The sequence below is a fragment of the Emydura macquarii genome, unplaced genomic scaffold, assembly GCF_026122565.2.
Source record: "Emydura macquarii macquarii isolate MOO-44397 ecotype Brisbane River unplaced genomic scaffold, CSIRO-AGI_Emac_v2 contig_3134, whole genome shotgun sequence".
Taxonomy (NCBI): Eukaryota; Metazoa; Chordata; order Testudines; family Chelidae; genus Emydura; species Emydura macquarii.
In genome coordinates this window covers 693,223-720,077 of record NW_027133271.1, presented here as the reverse complement: position 1 = coordinate 720,077, position 26,855 = coordinate 693,223, and the positions used below count along the sequence as shown (strand labels likewise).

Genomic DNA, 26,855 nt, shown 5'->3' with positions numbered 1-26,855 from the left:
TGGTCGTGTGCAGATACTTGTTTTGGTGCCCAAGTGCCTCAATGGGTGGGTGTTTGTGATGCGCTGCCAATGTGCATGTTGCTGTACAGAATATGTGGGAGACGAGGTCTGTGTCCCCAAGGGAGCTGATAGTCCAATAAGACAAACAGATATTCCTTTGGAGGTTTTTTGTGCATAAGTAATCGTCCTGCTTAGTGAGGATCAAGACTGACAGGCTGCTACCCTGAGGAGGAGGGGCTCGAGGAATGAGGCAGCTGGGTGGGAGCCTGCATTCCAGGAGTACGGTACGGTACGGTAGAATGCAAGGCATCATGTGCAGGTACGGTGGCTTTTTCTAAAAATAGGCCCAGCACGTCCTAGAGCGTTCTAACCTCAATGTTTCCTCTTACCATGTTGTTTTGAAATTCAAGGCAGTTATTTAAAAGGCTGGGCCTGATGTCTCCCACTCCTTCTGTGCTTAGAGGGGGCTTTGTTTCTGGAAGTAGAGCTGCTTCTCACAGGCTATGAGGAGGAGAAGATGATCTGTGTTTTTACTTGGTCACCCGCAAAGGGGCCACAGTGAACTGCTGTATGAGAGTCACACGTCATGTAGTTGCATCCGAGTGGTGGGAGCCATTGTTGGGAATGTGGACCGGAAGTACATGTTGTCTTCTCATTGATCCTACATTATTACTAATAATATTATTTGTATTTAAGTCACACCTAGCAACCCCAACCAAGACCTGACACCAGTTGTGCCAGGTGCTATGCAAGCCATAGCAAAAGACAGTACCTCCCAGATAAACTGCTGCTGAAATACAAGACAAAGGGTGGGAGGGTCAACAGAGGCACAGAGATTAAATGACAGATCAATGGTAGAACTAGGAACCGAATCCAGGTCTGCTGAGTCCCAGTTCAGTGCACTATACTCTGGAATATGCTGACTCTCCGAAGTATGCCATTGATTTGTGAATGAGCATTGGGCAAATGGCAATTCCATGTCTGCTTCTCCTAAAAAAATTGTCTTACAGGTGAGGTTTGAGTTAAGAGAACTAAGCAGAAAAGTTTTTGCCCAGAGGATCCTATTTAAAAAAAAATCCTGTAATCGGGGTATGTGGAATATGTTTGTGTGAAAGGACACATTTGTAAATTTCTGGAACGTGGTTAGAATTTGCTCCTTATTCATATCACTAGATCTAAGCACAAGTGAATCACTATTAATCTGATGCTTGTAGTAAGTACTGGGCTGAATTAGACACTGTCCTGATTAATCTGATACATTTCAAAACGGTCAATGCAATTTAGCTTTTGCTTACAGACAAGTCATGGAAGCAACCCTCTTTTCTGTGCCGGGGTAGTGTAGAGATGAATGCTGGAGCAGAGAGCATAACAGGCCACAAGCATCTGTGAGATGAGAATGTCAGTGTTGCTCAGTGGAGATGTGTTCAGCTGTGGAATAGTTTCCTAAGGAAGTGGTGGAAGTCCCATTGCTTGGGAATTTTAAAAGAGATGAAACAAAACTCTAGGAAAATACGATGTGGGGAAGGACCCTCCATTGGCTCCTAGAGATGGATGGGGTGGGCCAAATAGGTCTCTTCTATCCATCCATCTGTTCCAGCCAGAAGTGGGGACTGTACAATGGGATGGGTCACTTGATAATTTGCCCTGCCCTGTTCATCCCCTTGAAAGCATTTGGCACCAGCTTCTGTTGGAAGACAGGATACTGGGGGCTAGCTGGACCATTGGTCTGACCCAATATGGCTGTTCTTATCTATACAGGCACTTTTATGGCCCTGGTTACAACAGCAATTGAGCATCTCAAGTATATAGAGATTGATCCTCATCACAAGGGGGATGTGTGTCAGAGCCAAGAATTAACCCAGACCTCAGAAGTTCCAGGCCACAATGCCATCCTTCTTTGTCTATTGTCTGACTCTCACTCCCTCAGCAGTGTCTTTCCAGCATTTTTCAGAACTCCAGGCCCAATCCTGCAAGACTGCGGTAGTCAGGACTCCCGCTGAAGTCAATGGGCGTTCTGCACACACACAGGGTTGGCAGTCTTTGCTGAGGATGCTGATCTTTAGGTTCTGTGGGGAAAGCATGCTTCCCTATCAGCGGAGTGGGCACAGTACACAGGGTACAGTGGAGTTAGTCCAGGGAGTTTTGCTTTGTTGAAAGTAAACCTAGAAAAATACCTTATTACTATGCATGTCTGTTCCCACAGGGGCTGATCCTGTTCCTTTCACTGCCAGCACTGCATAGGATTGAACCCTAGGCTTTTTCTGAGTTCTGTCTGCTTAGTTGCCTAACAAAGCAAGTATTTTTACTCCTGCCTGCACTGTGGAGGCAGGCTGTGTCCTATTGTCTCGCACATCATCCACCCAATTGCCAGCTGAATCCTGATCCCAGGATCTTTATCATTGCTGACGGTTGGTGGTGATGCACAAAGAACACGGCTTCATTTTCAGCTATCGTGCAGAGTTCGCAGCTCTGGCACTTTGGGAGAATCTTGTAAATGCTGCAAATTTCTATAGAAGAGTCACCGAGGAAGGGACTGTGACACCAAAAAGATGCTGTGTTTAGAGTCGCTTTTCTGATAGCTACACGGAGTTCCTCTGATTAGTAGCTATTCGTAAATTGCAATGAGCACCAGTAAATTGTGCCCGTGAAGAAGGCATATGTGTCTGCAGCTTGCCCTTCCAAATTGTTTGGTCCCCTGATGTTCCAAGACTCCCAGTCCTTACCTTGCTTCTCCTGCAGCTGTCAATTTCCCGCACCTGTGTCTTATCCTTATACAAAATTGTCCTTTGTTCTTTCCATTGAAATGTAGCATGTGTTGCTCTAAACAAGTTCGAGATGAGTCCCAGTATCCTCAATGCCAGCTGCAACCAGAGCCTAGTGATGGTGATGCAAACGGGAGGATGTGGTTTCTCAGACTTCCATCAGGAAGAGCTACAAGAGCAAAGACAGTCCCTGCCTCAAAAAGTTTAGTCTAAAATGTCCCTTTCTTCCATTTGCTAAATAGCATCAGAAGAACAAAGCCATACAATTGCTAAGTAAAGTACAGCTGTCCCTTCTAGCCACTATCGTCTTGGATAAGGCCAGTGCCCCTCTCTCGCACCAAAAATTATTCCACCCTAAGCGAAACTTGAGACCTATTTAGGGATTTTATGTGAGAGATCTTTTCAAAGTTATTTATAGCTGACGGTATTTCTGCACTGTTAAGGGGATTCACCATGTATACGGGGTTTGACCTATCTTGGTTGGCTTCTTATTAAATATGCTAAGAGTGGAGGGATGGGTCAGGGTGGGGAATAGGTATTGGATGCCTGTTTGGAGTCTTCCATTTGTAACCAAGTTCTTTGTCATCAGATGGTATCACTGCTGTACGCTGTGTGAACAATTGAAGGAACTGGGATGTATGTTCCATATGCCCTCGTCCCACTCCTTATGCAAATTATAATGGTGAACTCAGGAAGGCCCTCCTAGGAGACCTGCTTAGTCCCATGTCCAGGATAGTTCTCTCTACTAAACGCCTATGTCTTTAATCTGCTCTGTTCTTGGTTTCTGAGAAGTGTCCCAACATTCTCAGTCCCGAGCAAATGAATCCAGCAACTGATCTGTGCTGTTGGAGGTGTGTAGCTAATGTCTAAGCTCCATTTCCTTGTTTTGAGACGCTTCTGCTTCTCTGAATAGTGTCAATCCCTTTGTGCTTTCTATGCAGTCCCTTCTAATTGGGCATGGTCTGTGCATTTGGGGCCTCGTCCCACCAGCTGCTCAATGGCCTCAACTCTCATCAACACCTCGCCCTTTTAGGGGAGCATTTCAGGCCTGTAGATAAGGTGCAACTGACTTACCTCTCCCCCGCTTGGAATCTCACCATTTCTCCTCACTCTGTCTGTCCCTTCACTGGCTTCCCCGGCCCCCGCCTTACACAAGAGCTCCTTGTGCTCTCCTTCAAAGCCCTACCCTGTCTACTCCCACCTGTCCTTCTGTTCTCTTCTTCATTGCACTCATGCCACATGACCAGCCACCCTGGTAGTTTCCTACTCCCACTCCTGATAGTCCCCTATGCCTGGAACATCCCCTCTTTGACTGTGGAGCTAGAGCGTATATGGCCCCCATTGCTGTACTCCGTCTGAGCACCTCACCATCGTGTGTGGTATGTGTCCTCACAGCTCCTTGGGAAGTAGGGAGGTGCTATTAGCCACATGTGGCGCTGCTCATGCAGGGAGTACGTGGCAGAGCAGGAATAGAACCCAGGGCTCCTGAGTTCCAGTTCCACGCCTTAACCGCAAAATAATCCTTCTCCTGGTCTGTCTCCACACTTGCCTGTTTCTAACCCCTCCTCAAAACTAATCTCTCCCCCACAGTCAGTCAACTCCTGACTCAGCCACAGGGGCCCCACCGTGAAAAGAGTGCCAGAGGGGAGTAACCAAATAAACCTGGAACACCTCAGCTTGGTGGCTGACTTACTGTAGTCACTTGCTTTGTCCGTCCGTGTGTCGTGTCCCGTGTCCCCCCCCCCCCCCCCCCCCCCCAACCTCTTGTTGGCTGATAACAGAGGATAAACTCTTTGGGGTAAGCCTCATGTCTGATTATTTGCTTGTAAAGCAGCTAGCACCCATGGAGTCTAGATCAGTAATAAGGTCTGTCACCCAGTTTTTTAACTGAGCCATAATACTCAAAATAAAACGCACGAACAGCTCTGACTTTTCTCTCTCTCTCATGTGGGGCTATGTCAAAAACTACTAAAACCTAGTGGCCTGATTTCTAGAGGTGCAGGGCACCTGCAGTTCCCATTAGACTCAGCCCCAGGCGCTCGGCCCTTCTGCAAATCAGGCCACCTATACATCATAGCGACGTCTTTGTCTACTGAACCTGTGCTGCTTGTGTCAAAGCAGGCGATCTAGTTTCTTCCGGCACAGTCTGTTCTTTGTGAACTCCTGCTGCCGATTGCTCATTAAGATGCTGTCAGATCTTACAGATCAATTATTTGCTCAAATATGTTAGCCTGTACTAAAGCTGGGCTCACTAGTCCTTTTTCAAAAACTTGATATTCTTCAATCTTCCTCTTCAAAATGCATGTGGATGGTTCCTCAATTTCCTCTGAACCCAGGGAGCAGAGGGCTGGGATCTAACTCATACGTTTATTACGATTGAAAATGGCATTGTTTCTTTTATCACATTGCTTCCCCCTCAATACAGTGGAAGGGGACACAAATCAGAATGCAGAAGTCACTTCAGTGCTTTCAATGCATTACTTCCCTGAGACCATGGATAAACTATGGTCAGTGTTTTGTTTATAATCTGTGGCTTTTCAGTGGTAAACAGATGGTTCTTAACTAAAACACGTCCTTTCCCTTACTGCAGAGAAAACAGCTGATGATGACGTCCAGAAGGCTGACATCTCATCCAGCAGCCAAGGAGTGATTGAAAAGGAATCTCTTGGACCTCTTCTCCTGGAAGTAGGTGCTCTAATGCAATCTGTAACACCACCAGTCTTCTCCTGTTTGAAATCTGAGGCTGTTCTAATGAATCCTGGACCAAGAAAGTAAATTCAGAAGAGTAGGAAAACACAGTCCCAGTCAGGTTGTTCCAAGACTATATTATCCCTTGATAAAGCTGAGGGTAACCTGCTTTAGTCCCTTAAACATGGGAATCCTGTCCCTACTCAGCAATGCACTTAAGCGCGTGCTTAAATCCCTTTGAAATTAAAGCAACTGGCGCATGCACTTAAGTGCTTTGCATGAATAAGAGCCATAGTGAGTAACGTCTTAATACTGGTATAAAGGAGCCAAGCTTATGTTTCTATATTTTACCGGCATGCCCACTCTGTGTGGTTATTTCACTCTTTTCACTTAGCCTGAGCATTGCTGTAGGGGACACGGTATGACTGAAGGAGCCGTCATTCAACTGAGCAAGTTGAAAGCAGTCTACTTTGGGAAGAAACTTAACTTTCAACCCCACTGACCGATTGCTTGACAGATGGTCTTGGAAACTGCCCAAGGTGCTGAAGACTTGCTAGTCCTTTCAGCTTCCATGGTTCTCAGATGTATGCTAGTCAACGTCTTCCTCCAAGCTGAGGCATGAGAAAACGAGCTAAATGCAGGAAGACTGTATACTGAATGCAAAGCAGCGAATTGGAGTGGGCCGTTAAAATGCAACAGCACTAAATAGTCCTATTTTGAGGCCAGAAAGGGATACTAGATCATTTAGTCTGACCTGTATATCACATGCCACTAAACGCCACCCAGTTGCCTCCACACCAAGTCCAACAACCAGAATTAGACCCGAGTACTACAGCCATCAGGAGACTAAACAACTGTGTGCCATGGCAGAAAATGGAAGGGAGCTCTTGGGTTTAGTGTGCAGGTGCTGGGTGGTATTAGTGGCCTGGGATAGACAAGAGGTCAACCTAGATGATCTGTGGTACCTTCTGACCTTAAACTCTGACTATGACCATGGGCCAGCAATGCCCGAGGTCTCTCGGTGGCAGGGAAGTAAGTAAGTTATACCACAATGATCCTGGCAGGTGACCCACGCCCCGTGCTGCAGAGGAAGGTGAAGGCTGGGTGAACTAGATCTGTGTAACATGAAACACGGTGAAGTACGATGGTGTGGGACTGACAAAAAGCTCTTTTCTTGGCATGATGCAATGGCCAAAGTGGTTCACATGTTTTTACTAACTGATAAAAGAGACATTGGCCAGCGTAAAGGGCTGACGTTGATAAATCATGATTGCCCATGTCCACTTACCAGCAGGCAAATCTGGGATGATAGGAATACTTTATAGCAAATGAAGTTACTGAAGAGTGATCAGCGGTTCACAACAGACAAAATGGATGCCTAGGTGAGATAATATTTGAACTGTAGGGAAGGATCTGATTTGTGAAGAGAATGGAAGCCATCTGCCCAAAACCTGGGGCTGGAACCACCTGGGAGTTGACAGCTCAGCAAAGGAGGTGCTCTGTCTAAAGGAAGCAAAAAAGCAGAAGTGGCATACGCATTAGAGGGAAAGCAGGGCTGGACAGTGGAAACAGTGAGTGAGAAGAGGAAAAATAGAGGGGCAAGATTGTCATGGGAAAGGTGGCAGTTCCTCAAGAGTAAAGGAGAGCTTGAGCTACACTAAGAGGGGTGTGCATCCTGCTATAGCAGTGGAAGACTGAACTCTTGAACCAGAAGCCAGAGGGAGGTGACTTTCCAAGTGTGTTGACATCTGGGCTGCCTTTTTGTTGGCACTTACAGCAACCTAAGAGGCACTGATAAATCTGCAGCAAACCCAAAATGTTACAGAGCAACCCCTGGAAGTCATCTCTGGATGCAGCACTTCTAAATTGGAAATTGGGGGTCAGTTTGAGAACGAGTGCAGTTTAAGAACGCTGTTTTATTCCATAGCTGCTAGGCCTGGCCAGTAGCGCTATATAGGGGTTGAAAAAACTGGGTGCTTATATGGGCTGCAGAGTTAATTAGATTAGCTTGTCCATGACTGAGAATACTGCTTCATGCTCAGAGTTTAGCATTAATGGGTCATTTCTCCGGGGAATTGAAAACAAAGGAGTGTTGTGGCACTGTTCAGTTTTGCTTTGTAGAGAACCCATTATACACAGTGTGCTAAAAATATCTGTAACAATTATGCAGACTGAAGGATAGTTTTGTAACTTGAGATCCCATACTACCAACATGCAAAAACACGCTAATAGATGGGTAAATTGCTCTGGAGTACAAAGCCACCTCCTCACATCAGACCTCCGACACTATTAATTTGGTCATTTACATTGACCCTAGCCAATGCACATTGAGATCACTGAGGCTACACGCTGTTATTTAAATGTACCATCAACATAAGTCCAGTCACACATTTATCTCTGGTTTCCAGAGCCAATGTCCCATTTGTATTCTGACCCCGGGTGCTTAGGTCTGGCTCCTGCACAGTGCAGCTGTGGAGTGTTGCATGTGTAAGAGCAAGGTGGTGAACAGGGAATCTCTTTGCTGCATTAATCAGAGTGCCAGGTTACTCCTGCCTGGTAGCAGGTTTGAAGCCTAAGCAGGGAAGGGGGAAGCATGTAGCTAAGCCTCTCGTTAACTTGAGGAGCCTTACACTTCAACCCAGCTCTTCTCAGACACATCCACTCACATCCTATCCTACCTTGTGCTCTTGTGAGTGAGAGCGCAGGTGTGGAGGACAATGCTGACGTGTGACCGTACGTGTGCCCGTGTCTGTCGTTTGCACTTGGGCTGGAGTGCAGCGGTCACGGTGCACCAGATGGGCTTGCAGGATCAAGACTGTAATACTCAGGGAAGATCCCTGGAAGTGTAGCTTAAATTTCTTTTCAATATATTTGGCACATTGGTGCCCCCCAAGCGTAACCTGTCGTGCAGCAGTAGGATTTGCAAGTGGGGGTAATGCTCATGCAGTTAGCAGCTCACAGAGGATTTTTGGGGGTGGGGGGGCTGTGGCTGCACTTAGGGATGGAGAGTGCTCACTATTCCTGTACAAGGCTGTAGCAAAGGAAATTCCTCCCCTCTTGTCCTTAAATTACTCCCTCTAGAGCAGTGGTTCCCAACCCCCTGGCCCAGCCACTTGCAGCTCAATCAGCACACAGCTGCGGCCCATGTGACAGCCTCAGGGCCATGCAGGTAGCATATCTGTTGTGCAGATGCGGCCCACATAACACACAGGAGCTACATATGCAGCCCACAGTGGTAAATGGGTTGAGAACCACTGCTTTAGGGGTGTTAGGCCCTTTCACCCCTCTGGGCACAGCTGTCCATGTTGCAAAAGAGGAAAGGCTCCTCCTTTCCAACGCAGCATGGTTTAGGCTCAGGAGATCTATTCATGGGACTTTTCTTAGAGCCCTTTACCAACCTTAATGAATGCCTATAGTCCGCCCTGTGAGGTAGCTGAATTTCATCATCCCTGTTTTACACATGGGGAAACTGAGGCACAGGGAGATGTGAGAACTTGCTTGTTAATTTTTGTGAAGCACTCTGGAAACACTTCCCAGCCATGCTCAGTAGTTAGTTGTCGTATTAATGGTGACTGTCTTGATGCTCTCAAGAAATGACCTCGCTGAGGAATGACTTCAGAACTTGCTTATGCTGAGGCAACTATACAGATTTTATTTTTCTGTCACAACTGGCCATGCGAAGGAGTTTTCGGTTCCAGTAGGTTCCTAAGCAACGTTCAGATTCAGCCGTCTGAAAGTGTCCCTGAGGTGACGCCCACCTCCACCTGGTTGTCCTTTGCTGTTTCCTTTAACTGTTGGGATAAGAGAGCTTGCTGGGCAGGAGGACCTAAATCCTTAAGTTCTCGTCTGCTATTAAAGTCATTAAGAGTTGCCAGCACTCAGCTATGGTAGTGATGAGATCCACTGAAGTACCAAGACAGGATATACATCAGGATTTGTAACCACAGGGTCATCTGCATGCTCTCTCTTGATTTCCGTTCTGTATTAATGGCCATGCTCCCCCTGTCTGTCATCTCAAAATGCAACATCTTTTGCTGCATTCCTAGGCCTTCTGAGTTGTGTACCAGATCAACTGCCACTTACCTAGACTTCTTCCATGAAGGAGCTAGCTTGTTACTGTGCAACATGTTTGCTGGAAGACAGCGTGAGTGTAGGTTTTAAATGTTTATATTCCTAATCTTCTCCATAGAAAATAATCCCGGGGCTAGTCCCTAGCTTCATTAATGATCTCTTTGTGGATAGTCTTTGTGTTCTAGGATTGTTTTGGGGCTGAAGTGCAAGGACTAGGAATCAGCAGACCTGGGTTGTATTCCCTTCTTTGCTCTGGATGGACTTCTGTGCTCCTTTGGGCAAGTCTGTGATTGTTTCCCCGTGGAGATAACACCATTTCCCTGCCTCACAAACAATTGGCTAATTAATGTTTGTTAAAGCATTTTCAGAGCCTCAAATAGAAGGGGCTGTACAAAGACAAATTATTTATTTATTAGAAAGGTTCTCCTATTTGGGACCAGATTCATCCCTCCTCATGGTTTATGAGTGCCACAATCAGCACTGCTGATACACCAAGTATTTGTAAACCCAGAGTAGCATTTGCTCAGTTTTGCTAAATTAGGAGTGGATTCTGTTACCCCACATGAGTTCAGCAGCCTCTTCCTTCTGCAAAGCACGCTGCCGTACTGTATGCAGAGAGCATTAGTTAGAAATCTTGTCTTGTACTTTCCTGCAGGGCTTAGATCCCAGGCCTCCCTGCTTTCTTCCTCTCAAAAAAATTAGTCTTTTATTGGTCTTTGATTAGGATGCTCACAAGAGAGGCATGAGCGCGTCTCCTAATTTCCGGAAATGGATTATTCAGCACCAGTTACATGCTGGTTAAACATCCGTCTGACTGTGTTAATGGAGCCGTGATTGATTTACACCCAAGCCCGAACCATTTGTTTGGTGCGGATTCATTCTGTTTCTTTAGCCAGTCTTATTTCCCGTCTGTCTTATTCATGCTGTTCTCCCTTTACCAAATACTTTAAAATAACTGGATCGGCTTTGTTACTGTGCGTGTGCGGCCAGGGGAGGGAGGGGGATGGAGGAAATATCAAGATGTGCTGGAAAAGGAGGGAAGTTAGAGAGTAAAGTTTAACACAGGGTTCTTGGACAAACCCATTGGAGCCTTCTGTAGGGGTCTGTTTCTTCTGTGGGAGCATGAAGTGCAAAAGCTTGTTGCTTGGCAACCGGCAACAGCTGTGAAAAAGGAAAATTGCAGTTGTTCTGTCAGAGCAATTTTGACAGTTTCTTTAAAAAAAGAATTTCTAGCATTTAATGTTGCTCTACTGCAAACCTGATTTCCAGAAAATGTATTAAATAAAAAACAGACTGTGTAGCAAAGTAACTCACTTCAGGCTTCACAAGACAATAAAATAATCCGGCGTATGTTTGGTAGAGAAGAGGAATAGGATGGAATAGAATGTTGCTGCCTAGGTATGGGGGGGGGTATGTAAAATGTATAAATATAAAAACTGGTTTTGTTCATATAATACAAGTCCCAGATTCTGCAGTCTGATCCACATGGGGAAGGGGAGTGGGAGAGAAGATACTTATGCCCTGTGCAATGCCACTGAAATCCATGGGGCTTCACGCCAGCATCATGGACAGTACCAAAGGAGTAGATAAGGACTTGACCTTGGTCCCATTAAACATAATGGCAAAACTCCCACTGGTTTTAACAGTGCAAGGATCAGACCCTGTTTGCAGATATTCTGGTTCATTGTGGTCGCAGGGCTTGGACTGGATTTGCCAGTTCCCCAGATGCGTGAAAAATATGTTAGTCTGCAAGATGCTGAGTTTCTTTTGTTCTCAGGCCCTGATTCAGCAAAGCAAGCATGTGCTTGACCTGTGTGCTTTACTGAATCAGGGCCTCACTGACAATCTGACTCTTCAAAGAGGATTGTTTACTACTAGTTGTTATACTCGAAGTAGAGAGCTCTGTTTACTGTAGCGTGCAGGGCCATAGCACATGCTTAATGTACATGCAAATGTCCTGATATGTGATCCTCAGCAAAGGAGCCGTCGAGGTTATGAAATACTGTATTGCCGTTAGAGCTCTTTGGCTAATCCCAACACAGATCTTCGTGGTTATTTCTTTCTTACTATCAAGTAGCTACAGCTGATAATGCTTTAGATAATCTGTGCTCTTGGGTCAGCTCACCAGACACCACCCGTAGACAACAAGCAGCCTTCCACACACCTAAAAGAGGATGAAAAACAACCCATTATGGGGACAGGATGGGGGTGGAGGGGAGGAAATCAAAGCAAAATGAAAGGATAGTGCAAGCAAAGAAAAATGTTGATTATGTCAGACCACTTGAGATAATCTATTATCTGTATTATGGTAGTGAGATCAGGGGCCCATTGTGCTAGGTGCTGTACAAACCCGAGGTAAGAGAGAGTCCCTGCTTTGAAGAGCTTACAATATAAATAGACAAGAGTGGGAGGGGGAAACAGTTGCAGAGAGGCAAAGTGACCTACCTAAACTCAGAGAGCAGGTCAGTGGAATAGAACCCAAATATCCTGACTCCTGATCCAGTGCCCTACCTTCTGGAGCATGCTGCTTTTGCATTGACCAAATTTTTATTTCCTCTGGACATTGCAGGCGCTGGACGGCTTTTTCTTCGTTGTGAATCGTGAGGGGAGGATTGTGTTTGTGTCCGAGAATGTGACTAGCTACCTGGGTTATAACCAGGAAGAGCTCATGAATACCAGTGTCTACAGCATCCTGCATGTGGGAGATCATGCAGAGTTTGTCAAGAATTTGCTACCAAAGTCTCTAGGTAAGAAGTGGATGTGTTTTTCCTTCTTTAATTCAAAGAAAACGGGGTTTGCGCTATGTTTTCCTGTGCAGCAACTAAACACTTGGTGTCAGATTATTAATGGCTTGCCCATGTATTTACCTGTGTTACCTAAAGTGGAGAAGCATAATCTCTCTGTGCCTTGGGGGGTCTTACTTGCCTGTGTCACAAGAGTGTTGTGAGACTAGCTGCATTAATGTGTGTATAGTGCTCTGAGATCTTCAGATGGAAGCCATTGTAGAACTGTAAAGTGCTGTAATCACATCAGATGTTTACAGTATTTATTTGCAGGCATTTGAAGAACACTGTATAAGTGCGGTTGTTATTGTAATGATGTTAATTTCTGTAACGACTGACATTTTGTTATACCTAACTGCACACTGGAATTTGGAGAGCTGTACAAATAAGTTAACTACATAAAAAAATAAAGCAAATGTATATTTCCATCTCTGCCGTCACGGTCTGATCCATCAACTTTGCACAATGAGAATGTCCCTCCTATAACAGAAAACTAATATTAACTTTTTATAAAGAAAGCTCTTCGTATTGACTGTCAGAGCCTTTTGCCTCTGCCATCTGCTACTGATGCAACTTCTGCATAGATTAGAATAGCTCATGGGTTGTGGAACAACAAAACTTTCTGGGACTGTGTGTTAGAAATAAGTTCTCTAGCACGAGTTGAATGGAGGAGTTGAGTGCATGCACAGCATGCTTGAGAACACTAGAGGGCAGTGTGGGAAGGTCATGTGGAGAGTGAATAACGGGAAGGCGGTTGGTTTTGAGCATTAGTGTAAAGAATCCTGTTTAATCCTATCGGCTGCCTCCTCACTTGCCAAAATGCCTGTCGCTTAATCTGCATTTAAATTCATTTTAAAAATAATATACTTACTCTACGTGCCATCATGTAACTCCCTGTAAGACCCTCTATTGGCTACTCAGCCAGAAACCTCAACTGATCTTATTAAACAGGCAGCTTAAAAAGCTTTGACTTTAAAGAGACATAGTTAAAGCTGGTATGCCAAAAATGTCTGCCCTTGAGTTCTGGGGCTTTTTTGGTAAATTTCAGGCAACAAACACAAAGAATAAGTTGTGTTTTGGTTTGTTGTTGTAGGGTCACAGTCAGTGCACAGTTGGTTTTAGTCAAATGAATTGTTGCAGCCCTCAGATCATTGCCTTGTTCAAGGTAGGTCAACTCTATGACCTATCAACCCAGCCCCCATTCTACTGGTTTGATGATAATGATATTTTCAGGCTTCGTCTGGAGACATTTATCAGCGTTATGGCCTATTAGATAAACCATTATAAGTTCACAGACCACTGGTCTGAACAACTGTTGGAGCCATTACTGTCTTTTAGGTCAACACAGTTGCCTGTTCATGCTAAACAGTGTGGAATTTTTGTTCTTAGCAAAAATTCCTCAACGTGCCAAGTAATGTATTTAAAATCAAGGGTAAATTTGGGGAGGGCTGATTGGACCTCACGAGGGTCTTTCCCATTTTCTTCTCCCACTCCTGAGTACTTTCCCCAAACCCAAGGAGATTGTATATGGCCTCTTAATACCTCACCAAGTATCTGCCAGAGGGTTTGCTACACCTCATGAGGGCTTGTCTTCACGAATGAGTTAACAGGCGGTACAGCTCCATTGCTTCTGTTAACTCAACTCCCATCAACACACACAAACCTGTCACTCATGCATAGTGATGATAATAAGGTGAGTTGGCTGTCATGTCTTGGGGGTATAGGACAGACCTTGAGTGAGCTTCTGACTCAAGTTATAAGCATGTGGAAGCAGGCTTAGAGACTGAGGCGTTGTCTGGTCTCACAGTTGCACCATGTTAGTTAAAGTGTGTTTTTAAACTAGTTAAGCCAGTGCAAACTCCTGTGTGGATGTTCTTAAATTGGTTTAAACCTGCCTTACATTGATTTTAGCTTCATTTGGTAAGGAATTACTTTAAACTAAGTCACCTACATGCCAAAACAGCTAGACAGGTTTTTCTCATCTGTGGTTTTGTTTTTGTTTTGTTTTTTCCAGTTACACCTGAGCTAGAAGTTTAACTGCTAGGTCTTAGACTGCATTGAATTTTTACAGCTGACTTATAACCCCTCTAAAAGAGTGCTTGATGATAGAACCATTGGCACAACTGTAACGATATGATCAGGAAATCCACAATGTGCGACTGTGATTTCCAAGAAAAAAACCATTGGAAGCTTTTTCATTGCTATGTGACAGACTGCAAGCAGGCCAGCATGGGCTCTGCAGCTAGTGCTGTATCGAAATAGCACAATCAGCAGTTCTTCTGCGAGTGCTTGCTCACGTCCAGTCCCAATTTAAAGATGTGTGCACGCCACATGTACCAGTGCCGGAAAACGTTTTCCCCAAATGGTACCCATACAAGCCGGCTCTGGTGCCCCCCTGCAGCAGCACGCACATGTGTCCACATACAGGCGCCGCCGGCTCCCCTTCCCCCTCGGTTCCTTCTTGCTGCCAGTTATGGTGCTGGAACGTCTCTTGCCTTTGCAAGTTTTCTTCATTAAACCTAGTGGTTTATTCATCGTTTTAGTGAATATAGTTACTTGTTTGGTTACAGTTAGCTCTAGTTTGTTAGTTGTTAGAATCCCAGGGTCGGGGCATGCCCTGTTCCCCAGGGTTTAAATCCTGCGCTTTGTGTAAGAAGCCTGTGCTGAGGAGTGACCCTCATCAAAGTTGTCTAAAGTGTCTGGGGGAAGCCCACATCTGCAAGAGGTGCAAGATCTGTAAAAGTTTTCACCCGCAGACTAAGGAAAACCGGGATATCTGTCTCAGGGTCATTCTGATGGAGTCGGCTCTTAGACCGGTCTCGGAGCCCAGCAGGTCGGATTCAGCACCAAGCATGATGGCCTCAGCACGCAGTGCCCCTCCGGCTCCCTCTTCCTCCGCTTAGCACTGATCTCCCTCCCTGGTTCCGAAGAAGAGGTCGAAGAAGATCTGCGCGGAACAGGGACGCTGTCCTGTGGAGAAGACTAAGGGGGATCTGGCGAGATCTGCATCAGGCCGCCAACCCTCCCACCTCAGAAGGGTCCGTCACCTCTGCGAGCGTCAACCCTGGCACCGGGCCTTCCACCGACTCCGGGTAGTGGTAGAGGCCCTCATCACCTAGTGGTACCATCGCCTCCAGAGGCCTTCCAAGTGATGAAGGACCTTCTGGTGCTGCTGGTACCGCAAACGCCGAAGGATGGCGGGGCGCCACACCAAGATTTGGCACCGGTACCTAAGGGCAGCCAATTGAGAGACAGATCTGCTCGACAGTCCCCATCACCGAGGCACTGTTCACCGGTGTGCAGGCAGTCCCTGGAGTCGAGGCCACGCTCTGCAGGTCAGGACACCGCCAGATCGGGCTCCTGCTGCCGTTCTCCAGAGGACTGGCACCAAGCAGAGCACTGTTATGGAGCAACGTAGGTCGCCGGACTCATGGCGCGTTTCCGCGGCACCACGAACCCGCTCGCCGAAGGACAAAAGCACCTTGCCCAGAGCAGAGGCCCCTCCCCCAGCTCAGATACCGACTTCTTTCTAGTCATCACCGGATGAGGTGGTCGCGGGACCCTCATCTGTGATGCCGATGGACGATTTTAAGGCGCACCAGGACTTATTGAAAAGGCTCGCCTCCAACTTGGGTCTCAAAATAGAGGAGCTGGACGAGCCGGTCGACAAACTGTTTGGAATATTGGCCTTGGCAGCTCCTAGTAGAGTGACCCTCCCAGTCCATGAGGGGGTTGTTAAACTGGCCAAGGCCCTGTGGCAAACCTTGGCCTCCCTGCCCCCACATCTAAGAAGGCAGAAAGAAAATATGTACCGGCAAAGAGGTTTGAATATCTCTATACCCACCCTGCGCCAGGATCCCTGGTCATCACAGCCACCAATGAAAGGGACAGACCGGAAAGTCAGCTCGACCCCTAATCAAAAAGACGCGAAGAGACTCGAGTTGTTCGGTTGAAAAATTTATTCTACAGCCAGCCTGCAGCTATGAGTGGCAAACCAACAGGTGCTGCTTTGTAGATACCACTTTAATATCTGACAATCACTAGACAAGTTCATGGACTCATTGTCCCTCTCCTCCAAACAGGAGTTTGAAGCCATCTTAGAAGAGGGGAGATTGGTAGTCAGGACATCTCTGCAAGCGTCTTCTGACGCAATGGACTCTGCAGCCAGGATGGAAGGCCTCAGTGATATCAATGAGGTGGCCATCATGACTCCAGTTCTCAGGTCTCCCCGTCAGAGATCCAGCAGTCTATTCAGGACCTCCCTTTCAATGGCATGGCTCTCTTTGCTGACTCCAGGCTGCCTGGCATGAAGGACTGGAGGACTACTTTGAGGTCCCTCGGCCTTTATACACCTTCTTCTAGGAGGCACTTCAAGCCCCAGTGTGAACAGAGATCTGGGGATCACCCCCCGCAGAGACTCCTATAAGAAGAAGAACAAAGCTTACAAGAGACACCAGGGCCACTCGTCATCTGTTGGCCCTTGACCAGGTTCTAGCCGCCATAATCAGGGCAGAAAGCAGGCCTTTTGAAGGTGCACCCGAGAGCAACCTACCAGTTCTACCTTTGGATCCAACCCTCTTTGTTTTTTTCTCATTTAGCCCGTTTCCTCCCTGCCTGGACTACCGTAACATCGGACAGATGGGTGCTCAGCACGGTGGCTGTTGGTTATGCCCTCCAGTTTACCTCACTCCCACCTTCCCACCCACACTCCCCTTCCCTCCTCAGGGACCCCACTCATGAGCAACTCCTCAAAGAGGAGGTGCGATCACTCTTGCAGGTGGGTGCAGTGGAAGAGGTTCCCAGAGACCTACAGGGTCAAGGTTTTTACTCCCATTACTTCTTGATTCCAAAGGCAAAGGGAGGGCAGAGGCCTACTGTGGACTTAAGATGCCTCAACAAGTACCTCAGAAAGCTGAAATTTCGCATAGTTTCTCTAGCCACCATTGTTCCCTCTCTGGATCCCGGCGACTTGTACGCTGCTCTCAATTTGAAGGACTCCTACTTTCACATTGCAGTCTTCCCTGGTCAAAGGTGGTTACTGAGGTTTATGGTAGGGGACCGCCATTACCAGTTTGTGGTGCTCCCTTTTGGCCTCTCGACTGCATCAAGGGTTTTCACCAAGTGCATGTCAGTAGTAGCAGCCTACCTCAGGAGGAGAGGAGTGCAGGTGTTTCCTACCTGGACGACTGACTCATCAGGGGCAGGTCAAGGTTTCAGGTTCAGGCCAACTTCACAATCACCCAAAGCATTTGTCAGGCACTGGGCCTCCTAATAGACCAACAGAAATAGGTATTAGTCCCTGTACAAAGAATAGAATTTATCGGAGCAATGCTGGACTCATCCAGGGCGAGAAAATTTCTCCCAGAGGAAAGATTCTGGGCAGTGACAGATTTCAGAACCCACATTTTGACTTGTCACCTCACAACAGCGAGGGTGTCCTCAGCCTTCTGGACCACATGGTGGCCTGCACCTACATGGTTCACCAGGCTAGACTGCACCTAAGACCCCTCCAGATGTGGTTGGCATCAGTATCCTCCAGTCAGGCACTACCTGGACAGGATACTCATGGTCCTTCCAAAAATACTTACCTTCCTGGTGTGGTGGTTGAGTCTGGGTCACATCCCCTCGGGAATGCCCTATGAAGCGCCCCAGCCATTGGTAACACTGATTTCCGATGCCTTGGACCTGGGATGGGGCACTCACATTGGCTCCCTGAAGACCTAGGGCACATGGGCCTCAGGGGAACTGGGGTTACACATCAATTTCAAAGAACTCAGGACAATTTGTCTAGCCTGTGCAGTTTTTCTATTACATCTTTCCAACAAGGTGGTACAGATTCTCACGGACAATATGGCCTCCGTGTATTATATCAACAGACAGGGGGGGGGGCGGCGGCGGCGGCCCAATCCCCTGTCCTATGCAAAGAGATCATGCACTTCTGCGACTTCTGCATCAGTCACAATATTCACTGAATAGCAGTTCATCTCCCAGGGATCAACAACTCTCTGGCAGACCATCTCAGCAGGTCCTTCTGCTCTCACCATGAGTGGTCCCTCCATCGAGAGGTAGCAGCTTGCATTTTCCAAAGATGGGGCAATCCCCGAGTGGACCTCTTTGCCACCAGGGCCAACAGGAAGTGCCGTCGCTTCTGTTCCCATTAGGGCCTCAGTGGGGGCTCAATCTCTGATGCCTTTCTCCTCTCTTGGTCAGGGAGCTGCCTGTATGCCTTCCTGCCGATACCTTTGATCCTCAAAGTCCTCCTGAAAGTGAAGAGAGACAAGGCACAGGTCATCCTTGTAGCACCAGCGTGGCCCTGACAACATTAATTCGGGATGCTTATAGAGCTAGCGGGACCCAGGCATTGGACCCTGCCACTGCGCCCGGACCTCCTGTCCCAAGATCAAGGTCGCCTGCTGCATCCGGAACTGGCCTCCCTCCACCTGATGGCTTGGATGCTCCATGACTGAGCCAGGAGAAGCAGGCCTGCTCAACCCAAGTTTAGCGCATGCTCCTGGAAAGCAGGAAGCCATCAACCAGATCGGCCTATAGGGCTAAGTGGAAGTGCTTCATCTGCTGAGTGAATGAACATGGCGTGTCCCTGACAGAGGCATTGATCCCGACAATCTTGGAATATCTGCTCCACCTGAAAAGAGGGATTGGCCTTCTCATCAGTCAAGGTCCATGTGGTGGCCATATCTGCTTTCCACCCTTTGGTGGAAGGTAGAACAGTCTTTTCACACGAATGATGACTAGGTTTCTTAAGGGACTGGAAAGGCTTTTCCCACCAATAAGAGACCCTTCTCCTCAATGGAATTTGAACTTGGTCCCATCCAGACTCACGAGACCACCCTTTGACCCATGGCTTCATGCTCCCTCAAGTACCTGTCCTGGAAGGTTGCCTTCCTGGTGGCTATCATGTCTACCAGGCGAGTTTCGGAGATCAGGGCATTAACATCAGAACCATCCTATACGGTGTTTTATAAGGACAAGGTCCAACTATGCCCGCACCCGGCCTTTTTGCCTAAGGTGGTCTCCCATTTTCACCTGAATCAGGAGATTTTCCTGTCTTTTGCCCCAAACCGCACAGCGTCAGTAAAGACAGGTGTCTGCAGTTTCTCAATGTAAGAAGGGCCCTGGCATTTTATATCGACAGAACTACACCCCTCCATCATTCTACACAGCTCTTCGTGGCGGTTATGGACTGGATGAAGGGTCTACCAGTTTCCTCACAGCGTATTTTGAAGTGGATCATGGGCTGCATCCGGGCCTGTTACGAGCAGGCTGGAGTGGCACCTCTGGTGTCCTTGACAGCCCATTCGACGAGAGTGCAGGTGTCATCTGTGGCTTTCCAAGTGCATGTCCCCATATTGGACATCTACAGGGCGGCTACCTGGCCATGGGTACATACCTTCGCGTCCCATTATGCCTTGACGCAGCAAGCTCAGGATGATACTGGCTTTGGTAGAGTGGTGCTTCAAGTGTCACATCCATGAACTCTTGCCCGCCTCTGGAGACGCTGCTGATGAGTCACCTAAATTGGGAATGGACATGAGCAAGCACTTGAAGACGAAAGAACGGTTACTTACCTTGTAACGGTTGTTTTTCGAGATGTGTTGCTCATGTCCATTCCACACCCGCCCTCCTCCCCCTCAGTTGGAGCTCCAGCAAGAAGGAGCTGAGAGGGAGGGGGAACTGGTGGCGCCTATATGCGGGCGCATGTGCACACCACTGCAGGGGGCGCTAGAGCTGGCTTGTACGGGTACTACTAGGGGAAAAAGTTTTCGGCCGAGCACACACCTAAATTGGGAATGGACATGAGCAACACATCTCGAAGAACAACCGTTACAAGGTTAGTAACCGTTCTTTACTTTCTGACAGATACCAGGGGGAGGCCTCATGAGAGTAATATGAGCACGACTTGCCTTTCCAGCAACCACCTGAGCACCTCAGAAAGAAGTAAGGGTGAAAGGTGCCTCTAGGCAGAGGCCAGCTCAAGACCTACGCGCTGCATAAGTCCTCAGAACATCATTTAAGGATGGTGAAAGCACAAAGCTGGGAGTCAGGAAACCTTCCCAGCTCTGCTACTGATTCACTGTGTGACCTTGCGGCAAAGTCATACACATCTTTGTGTCTCAGTTTCCCGGTCAGGAAAAGGGGGATAATGATACTTACCTCTCATGGGCATTGCAAGGATTGATTCGTTAATGTTTGCACACTAGCTAGCACGATGGTGTGCTCATCTCGGTTGGTTGGTTCTAGGTGGTATTACGATACAAATAATAATGAGGATGAGATTTCAGTCAGCATCTTGGTTTCGTGTGCTGATGTGTTTGGTGAGTTTCCCATACTTTTGTGTTATTTGGCAATTGCTGTCAGAGCTTGCAGAGCCTGGTCTAGAGCTTCTAAAAGGGAATCAGACAAATGATACAGAGAACTCTTTTCCCTTGGATCCAGTATTCACCAGCTATTGAATGACATAAGAACGGCCAGACAGGGTCAGAGCAATGGTCCATCCAGCCCAGTGTCCTGTCTTCTGACTGTAGCCAGTGCTTCAGAGAGAATGAACAGATCAGGGCAATTATTGAATGATCCATCCCCTGTCCTTCAGTCCCAGATTCTGGCTGTCATGGAGGTATAGGGACATCCACAGCATGGGGTTGTGCCCCTGCCCATCTTGGCTAAAAGATATTCATGGATCTATTCTCCATGAACTTACCTAATTCTTTTCTGAACTCAATTAGGCTTTTGGACTTCAGAACTTCCCCTGCCAATGAGTTCTACAGGTTGACTCTGTGTGCTGTGAAGAAGTACTTCCTTTAGTTTGTTTTAAATATGCTGCCTATTAATTTCATTGATGACCCCTGGTTCTTGTGTTATGTGAAGGGGTAAATAACACTTCCTTATTCACTTTCTCCACCCCAGTCATGATTTTATAGACCTCTAACATACCCTCCATTAGTCACCTCTTTTCTAAGCTGAACAGTAGTCCCCCCAGTCTTTTTATTCTCTAGTCATATGGAAGCTGTTTCATACCCCTAATCATTTTTGTTACCCTTCTCTGTACTTGTTCCAATTCTAATAAGCCTTTTTTTGAGATGGGGCGACCAGAAACGCATGCAGCATTCAAGGTGTGGGCATACCATGGATTTAGATAATGGCATTATGATATTTGCTGTCTTTTTATCTATCCCTTTCCTAATGCTTCCTAACATTCGGTTCGCTTTTTCAACTGCCGCTAAACACTAAGCAGATGTTTTCAGAGAACTATCCACAGTGATTCCAAGATCTCTTTCTTGAGTGGTAACAGCTAATTTAGACCCCATCATTTTGTATGGATAGTTGGGATTATGTTTTCCAAAGTGCATTACTTTGCATTTATCAACATTAAATTTCATCTGCCATTTTGTAGCCAAGTCACCCAGTTTTGTGAGATCCTTTTGTAACTCTTCACACTCTGCTTTGTTTGGACTTAACTATCTTGAGCAGTTTTGTATCTTCTGCAAACTTTGCTACATCACTGCTTACTTCTTTTTCCAGATCATGTATGAATATGTTGAACAGCACTGGTCCCAGTACAGATCCTTGGAGGATCCCACTATTTACTTCTCTCCACTGGGAAAACTGACCATTTATTCCAACCTTGTGTTTCCTATCCTCTAACTAGTTCCTGATCCCTGAGAGGACCTTCCCTGTTATCTCATGACAACTTGCTTTGTTTAAGAGCCCTTGATGAGGGACCTTGTCAAAGGCTTGCTGAAAGCCCCAGTACATAGGTACATAGGGTCAGGTTTTCAAGTGCTCAAAATGCATTGCGACACACATGGGCCGATTTTGAGAGCTCAGTGTGTTGAGTGCATGCTGGGTACTGAGTTCTCTTGATGATCTGGCCCCAGTCGTGGATGACAAGTGCTTTTGACAATCTGGCTTTTGTGCTCAGTAGGTGCTCCTTGGCTGTAGGTAATTGTGTAGCACTGCTAAGCCACTATTAGCCGTGCTAAGCCACTTCTTTACTTCCGCTGTCAGTAGCTAATTTTCTCACTTAACGTGAGCTTGGCATAACTGATTGCAGCAGGTTGTTCGTTCTGAGAAGGGCTTGTCGGATCGGTGAAACGTAGCTTCACTGCAGCTACTCTGGCTCCTGAGGCCGGAGAAAAGGTTTTCCCTTTGCCTCACAGTCTGAGGGTTTTAGCTAAGCTGTTGTCGTCATTGATCTTTGAAGAAGGTACTTTCATGCTGGAGCAAATTTGGGGGTGGGGAACTTATTCACAGAGCCCCAGTGATGCACCAGTAATGTGGTGTAACCCCCCTTTGCTCCTTGCACCCACACCCTGGTTGCATTTATGGAGGGCCAGGCCTCCATCTGGTCCTATTCTGAGTGTGTGTATTTTCTGTATTCACCACGTGCCCTGTAGTATCACTTTAAAATCAGATGCATCCTTTGGGGTATGTCTATACAGACGGTGGCAAAGTCGCCGCCGTCAGTTCGATCTTTCTAGTCAGTGTAGACCCGCTCAATCAATCAGGAAGTCGACGTATTAAAACCACCAAGTGGCGCGGTGCAGTGAAGGCGGCACGCAGAAGGGAAGCACAGCAGTCAGCGGGAGTTATGCAAGCTACTCTGCGTAGCTTGCGTAACTCCCGTCGACTGCCGCCGGATCTCCAGGTAAGTGTAGACCAGGGCTTACTGTGCAGGGGCTATCTCCTGGCTTTGCAGTGCAGTAGACGCTGATTTCATAGAGCCTGAAGAACCTGATGCAGGTGGCAAGCCTGGTTCAATGGCAGTGGTTGTGTTCAGCTAGCAGCTGCTCTGCGGGGAGCCACACCACTTGCCTTCAGAGTCCTCCTTTAGAGGGAAGAGATCGTGGCCACGTGCAGCCTCTGTGTGGCAGCAAAGCTGATGGAGGTGTGGTCTAGAGAGCTGCCAGTGCTGGGGACCGGAGTGATCTTTGGAGGGACTGGCCTGCAGGGCGACCCTGAAAGCTCTGGAAATGTCCTGGAACATGCTGACTCATGAGTGATTTATCAGCTGCTGTGACAGAGGGAGGGGAAGAATGTTCTTCTGGCTGATGCCGTGGGTGGGGAGTCAAGAGAACTGGGTTCTATTCCTGGCTCTCTATGCGGCCTGGGGCAAGTCAGATCACCTCTCTGTGCCTCAGTTTCCCCCTCTGTCACATGGGAATAATGATACGTGTGGTACGTGGCTCACAGTGGGTGGTGTGGGGTGTAATTAATCAACCGTGGAATTCCTTGGACTTGTTAAGCGGTGGAAGTACGAAGAGGTAGTGTGGTCCAGCGGGTAGGGCACTGCCCTGGGACCAAGGAGACCTGGCTTCTAGCCACTGACCTGCTGGGTGACTGTGGATAAGTCGTTTCACCTCTCTGTGACTCTCTTCTTCCTGACACCCTGGTCTGTTTCAGCTGTAAACTCTTCTAGGCACTTGTACTCTGTTGCCTAGCAAATACACATAGTGAATGCTGGGGATGCCATAGAGAGGGTCAGGCAGAAAACTGTGATCCTCCACGCTCATTGTTTGAATAGTTCACGTGTGATCACAGCCTGTGACTGTCTTTCCCCTCCCTCTCCACAGTAAACGGAGTTCCTTGGCCTCAGGAAGCAACCAGACGCAGCAGCCATACCTTCAGCTGCAGGATGCTGATCCGTCCCCCTGATGAGCCCGGTGCGGAGAACCAGGAGGCTCGCCAGCGCTATGAGGTGATGCAGTGCTTCACCGTGTCCCAGCCCAAGTCGATCAAAGAGGAAGGAGAAGGTAGGGCAGATGATCATATATTTCAAATCCTGCTTGATTGTTTTGTGCTGAGTCTCGGAGAAGGGAAGGAGACTGGAGTGGGAAGAGAGGATGAACTGCCCTCTGCTGTCCTTTTGCAGGACTTCCTTCCAGGAGATGGTAGTTTTTGCTGAAAGCAGCCTCGGAGAGTTTACTTCAGCCTGCCGTGTTTGCAGGTGCATTTGGGACAGGATAGGTCCAGGGGCAGCCACACAGGTCCTTCTCCCCAGAGGGCTTTCAAGGGGTTTGTCCTCCCCAACACAGGTCTGGCACGGTCTGGGAAATGCAGATGGGGGTGTGGGAACCCATCTGAAGAAGTTTGATGTTTGCCAGATTCTCCCCCTTTCTCTGCTCTGTTTTTTATTCCAGCTTAAACCACCTTTGGAGCCTTAAGTTCTTTCTGACCTCTCTGCCGAGCCCAGGGGTCTGCAGTGCTGTGGTGTTGAAACTCCTGGGGTGAAACGTGTGGGAAGAGCTGGTTGAAATGAGGCTCTAAGCCTGCATCAGCCGTGCAGAGAACGTCACTGGCACAGAATCTACTTGCCCTCCATAACCTAGGAGAATGGAAAGTGCTAGTGAAGTTTAATTTGCCTGCTAAACAAGGGGCAAATCCAAAATTTGGCCAGGCTGGGTTACACTGCACAGGGTGACATCTCCCCTCCTTCCCCACCCTCGGCTGCAGAGAGCCCGCATGAGACCTGCATGCTATGATGAATGGGACTGAAGAGGGAAGCACAGGGCCCATGCTGGCCCTTTTCCCATGAGTGAATTGCACCAGCAGTGAGAGCCCAGTCTTCAGCTATCTTCCAGTATCCGTTTCCCATACTCCGAATCGATGCTGCCCAGGCAGCAGACCTTCACCCTCCCTCCATAAGCAGAGATGTGAGGACAAGTTGCCCTTCTATGCATCGGGAGAGCTCACAATGCAGAATGATAGGTGGAAATTCTGGAAAGTAAAATGTAGATGGATTAGTATGAAAAGCTCCCTGACAGGGAGCTCTGTCCCTGCAGAATAATGGTGGGAGCCCCAATCCTTGTGGTCGTTACAACTGGGGACTGGACTGCATGGAACTTCCTGCCCTGATCCCCCGTGGGTGGACTCGGTGCCTTAATAGGACTTCCCTAGCTCCTTTATTTGTTACTCTCAGCTAGTGCCCCATGGTGCCAGGAGAGTTTGACAGTTGTTGTAGCGCTGTATTGCCAGTGAGTTACAGGCCCCAGTCAGATCCGTATGGGTGCACCTCTGCTGAGGCTCCTTAGGTGGTCATAGGGGTCACCCTGTAAAGATCCAGTTACAGGATCAGGACCGTAGTACATATCCACCACTGATCTCCAAATGGTAGAGCCACGAAGCCTTCTTGCAAAAACCTGAACCCTCATTTCTGTGCACCAGCCGTTATTCTCCAGTGCATTAACTGAATTAATCCATTGCGACTTACACAGGAGATCATGACTGGAAAGAATAAATTACAGTATTTTATGACCAGTTACTTTCCCTGGAGCCAACAGTTGTTGGCTTTCAGTGCTGACTTTTATTGTGCGGTACTGCCAGATCTGAAAAGCCTTACAGTTAGTTCCCCCAAACAATGGAGTTTTTCCTTTCCGGCAAACATTATATAGCTTATAGAGAGCCCTGTTGCTTTGAAGGCCTGGGTGACAAGCCGGGTAAACGCATCCAGGGCAGGATGTGGCTGTCGAGTACAACGATGCTATTTTAATTAAAACACTGACTTGCAAGTGGTTTCTATAACATCAGACTCTCCTCACCCTGTTCTGTTATGGCAGATTTCCAATCCTGTCTGATATGCATTGCACGGAGATTACCTCGACCTGCAGCTGTCACCAGTTCAGAATCTTTCATGACCAAGCAAGATACCACAGGTACCGTTCTCAGTGAGCTGGGGTGGAGTTTTATGCTGGGGTTGCTTGCACTGCTAAGCATTGGCCTGAGTAAGGAGCCATCTTTGCAATCAAAATGCTTCCAGGCCAACAGCATCTTTGTTCTGCTAGAACTGTAAAATGTTGGCATTCCAGTAAGATAGTGCCACGGGTGCTAAACTAAAAGCCTGGAGGGAAGGCTGGCTTGAAGCTAGCCAGCCATATTTCCCCCTTCACTATAATGGTCACTTGTCACACAGGTTTTGAAAAGAGTAGTGAGATTTCAGTACAAAACGGGCAAACTGATGAGAAACACTCAATTTCTGGTGGGTCCCCTAGATATTCATGAATGAGACAGCTTGTACTAAGTGCATGTTCCTCTTTTATTGTTCTCTTCATGTCCACAATCAGTCAATGATTTAGTAAAGCTGCCTGGATTTCAGGATCCTCTGCAAGCAAATAACTCCTTGAGTTTATATTTCATTTTTCTGGTCCGTCTAAGAACATCCCTGGTATTATCGCTAATTACCTGGCTGATGTTGAGTTGGATGCATCTGGATTTTGTGATGCTGAATTTAGAATAGACAGAGGTCTTGTTGATGAAGGTAACAAGCAAATGTCTCTACTGACGATCTCTTGGGCCCCCACCACTAGGTTACTCCAGTTTTATGCCAGTATAAACTTAGGCGGGGCAGCAGTGGCTCAGTTCAGTGTACATGCTTTGAGTATAGCTTCTAATTTTAGGTGTGAAAGCTTATTTTTAATCAAAGTTTGTGTGCGCCTCTAACTCTGTGTGTATCTATATACACACACCACACTTGGGAGGGTAAGAGGGAGAGAGGCTGTAGGAGTGACTTATTTTGCACTGCTTCTGTATCTGAATAATG

The 26,855-nt window shown here is 47.4% G+C and overlaps 1 protein-coding gene across 4 annotated transcripts in view; it reads left to right on the top strand.

Moving 5' to 3' along the window:
* Window positions 1-5,260: 5,260 nt before the first annotated feature.
* The window catches only part of NCOA1 (nuclear receptor coactivator 1), an 83,193-nt gene continuing 61,598 nt past the window's right edge, over window positions 5,261-26,855 (top strand). For all 4 annotated transcript variants that reach the window (XM_067531303.1, XM_067531302.1, XM_067531305.1 and 1 more), the window contains exons 1-4: window positions 5,261-5,447; window positions 12,091-12,268; window positions 23,893-24,072; window positions 25,876-25,971. In XM_067531303.1, the coding sequence (XP_067387404.1) occupies window positions 12,190-12,268; window positions 23,893-24,072; window positions 25,876-25,971 (355 nt within the window). In that variant the 5' untranslated portion in view covers window positions 5,261-5,447; window positions 12,091-12,189. The remainder of the gene's footprint in view (window positions 5,448-12,090; window positions 12,269-23,892; window positions 24,073-25,875; window positions 25,972-26,855) is intronic.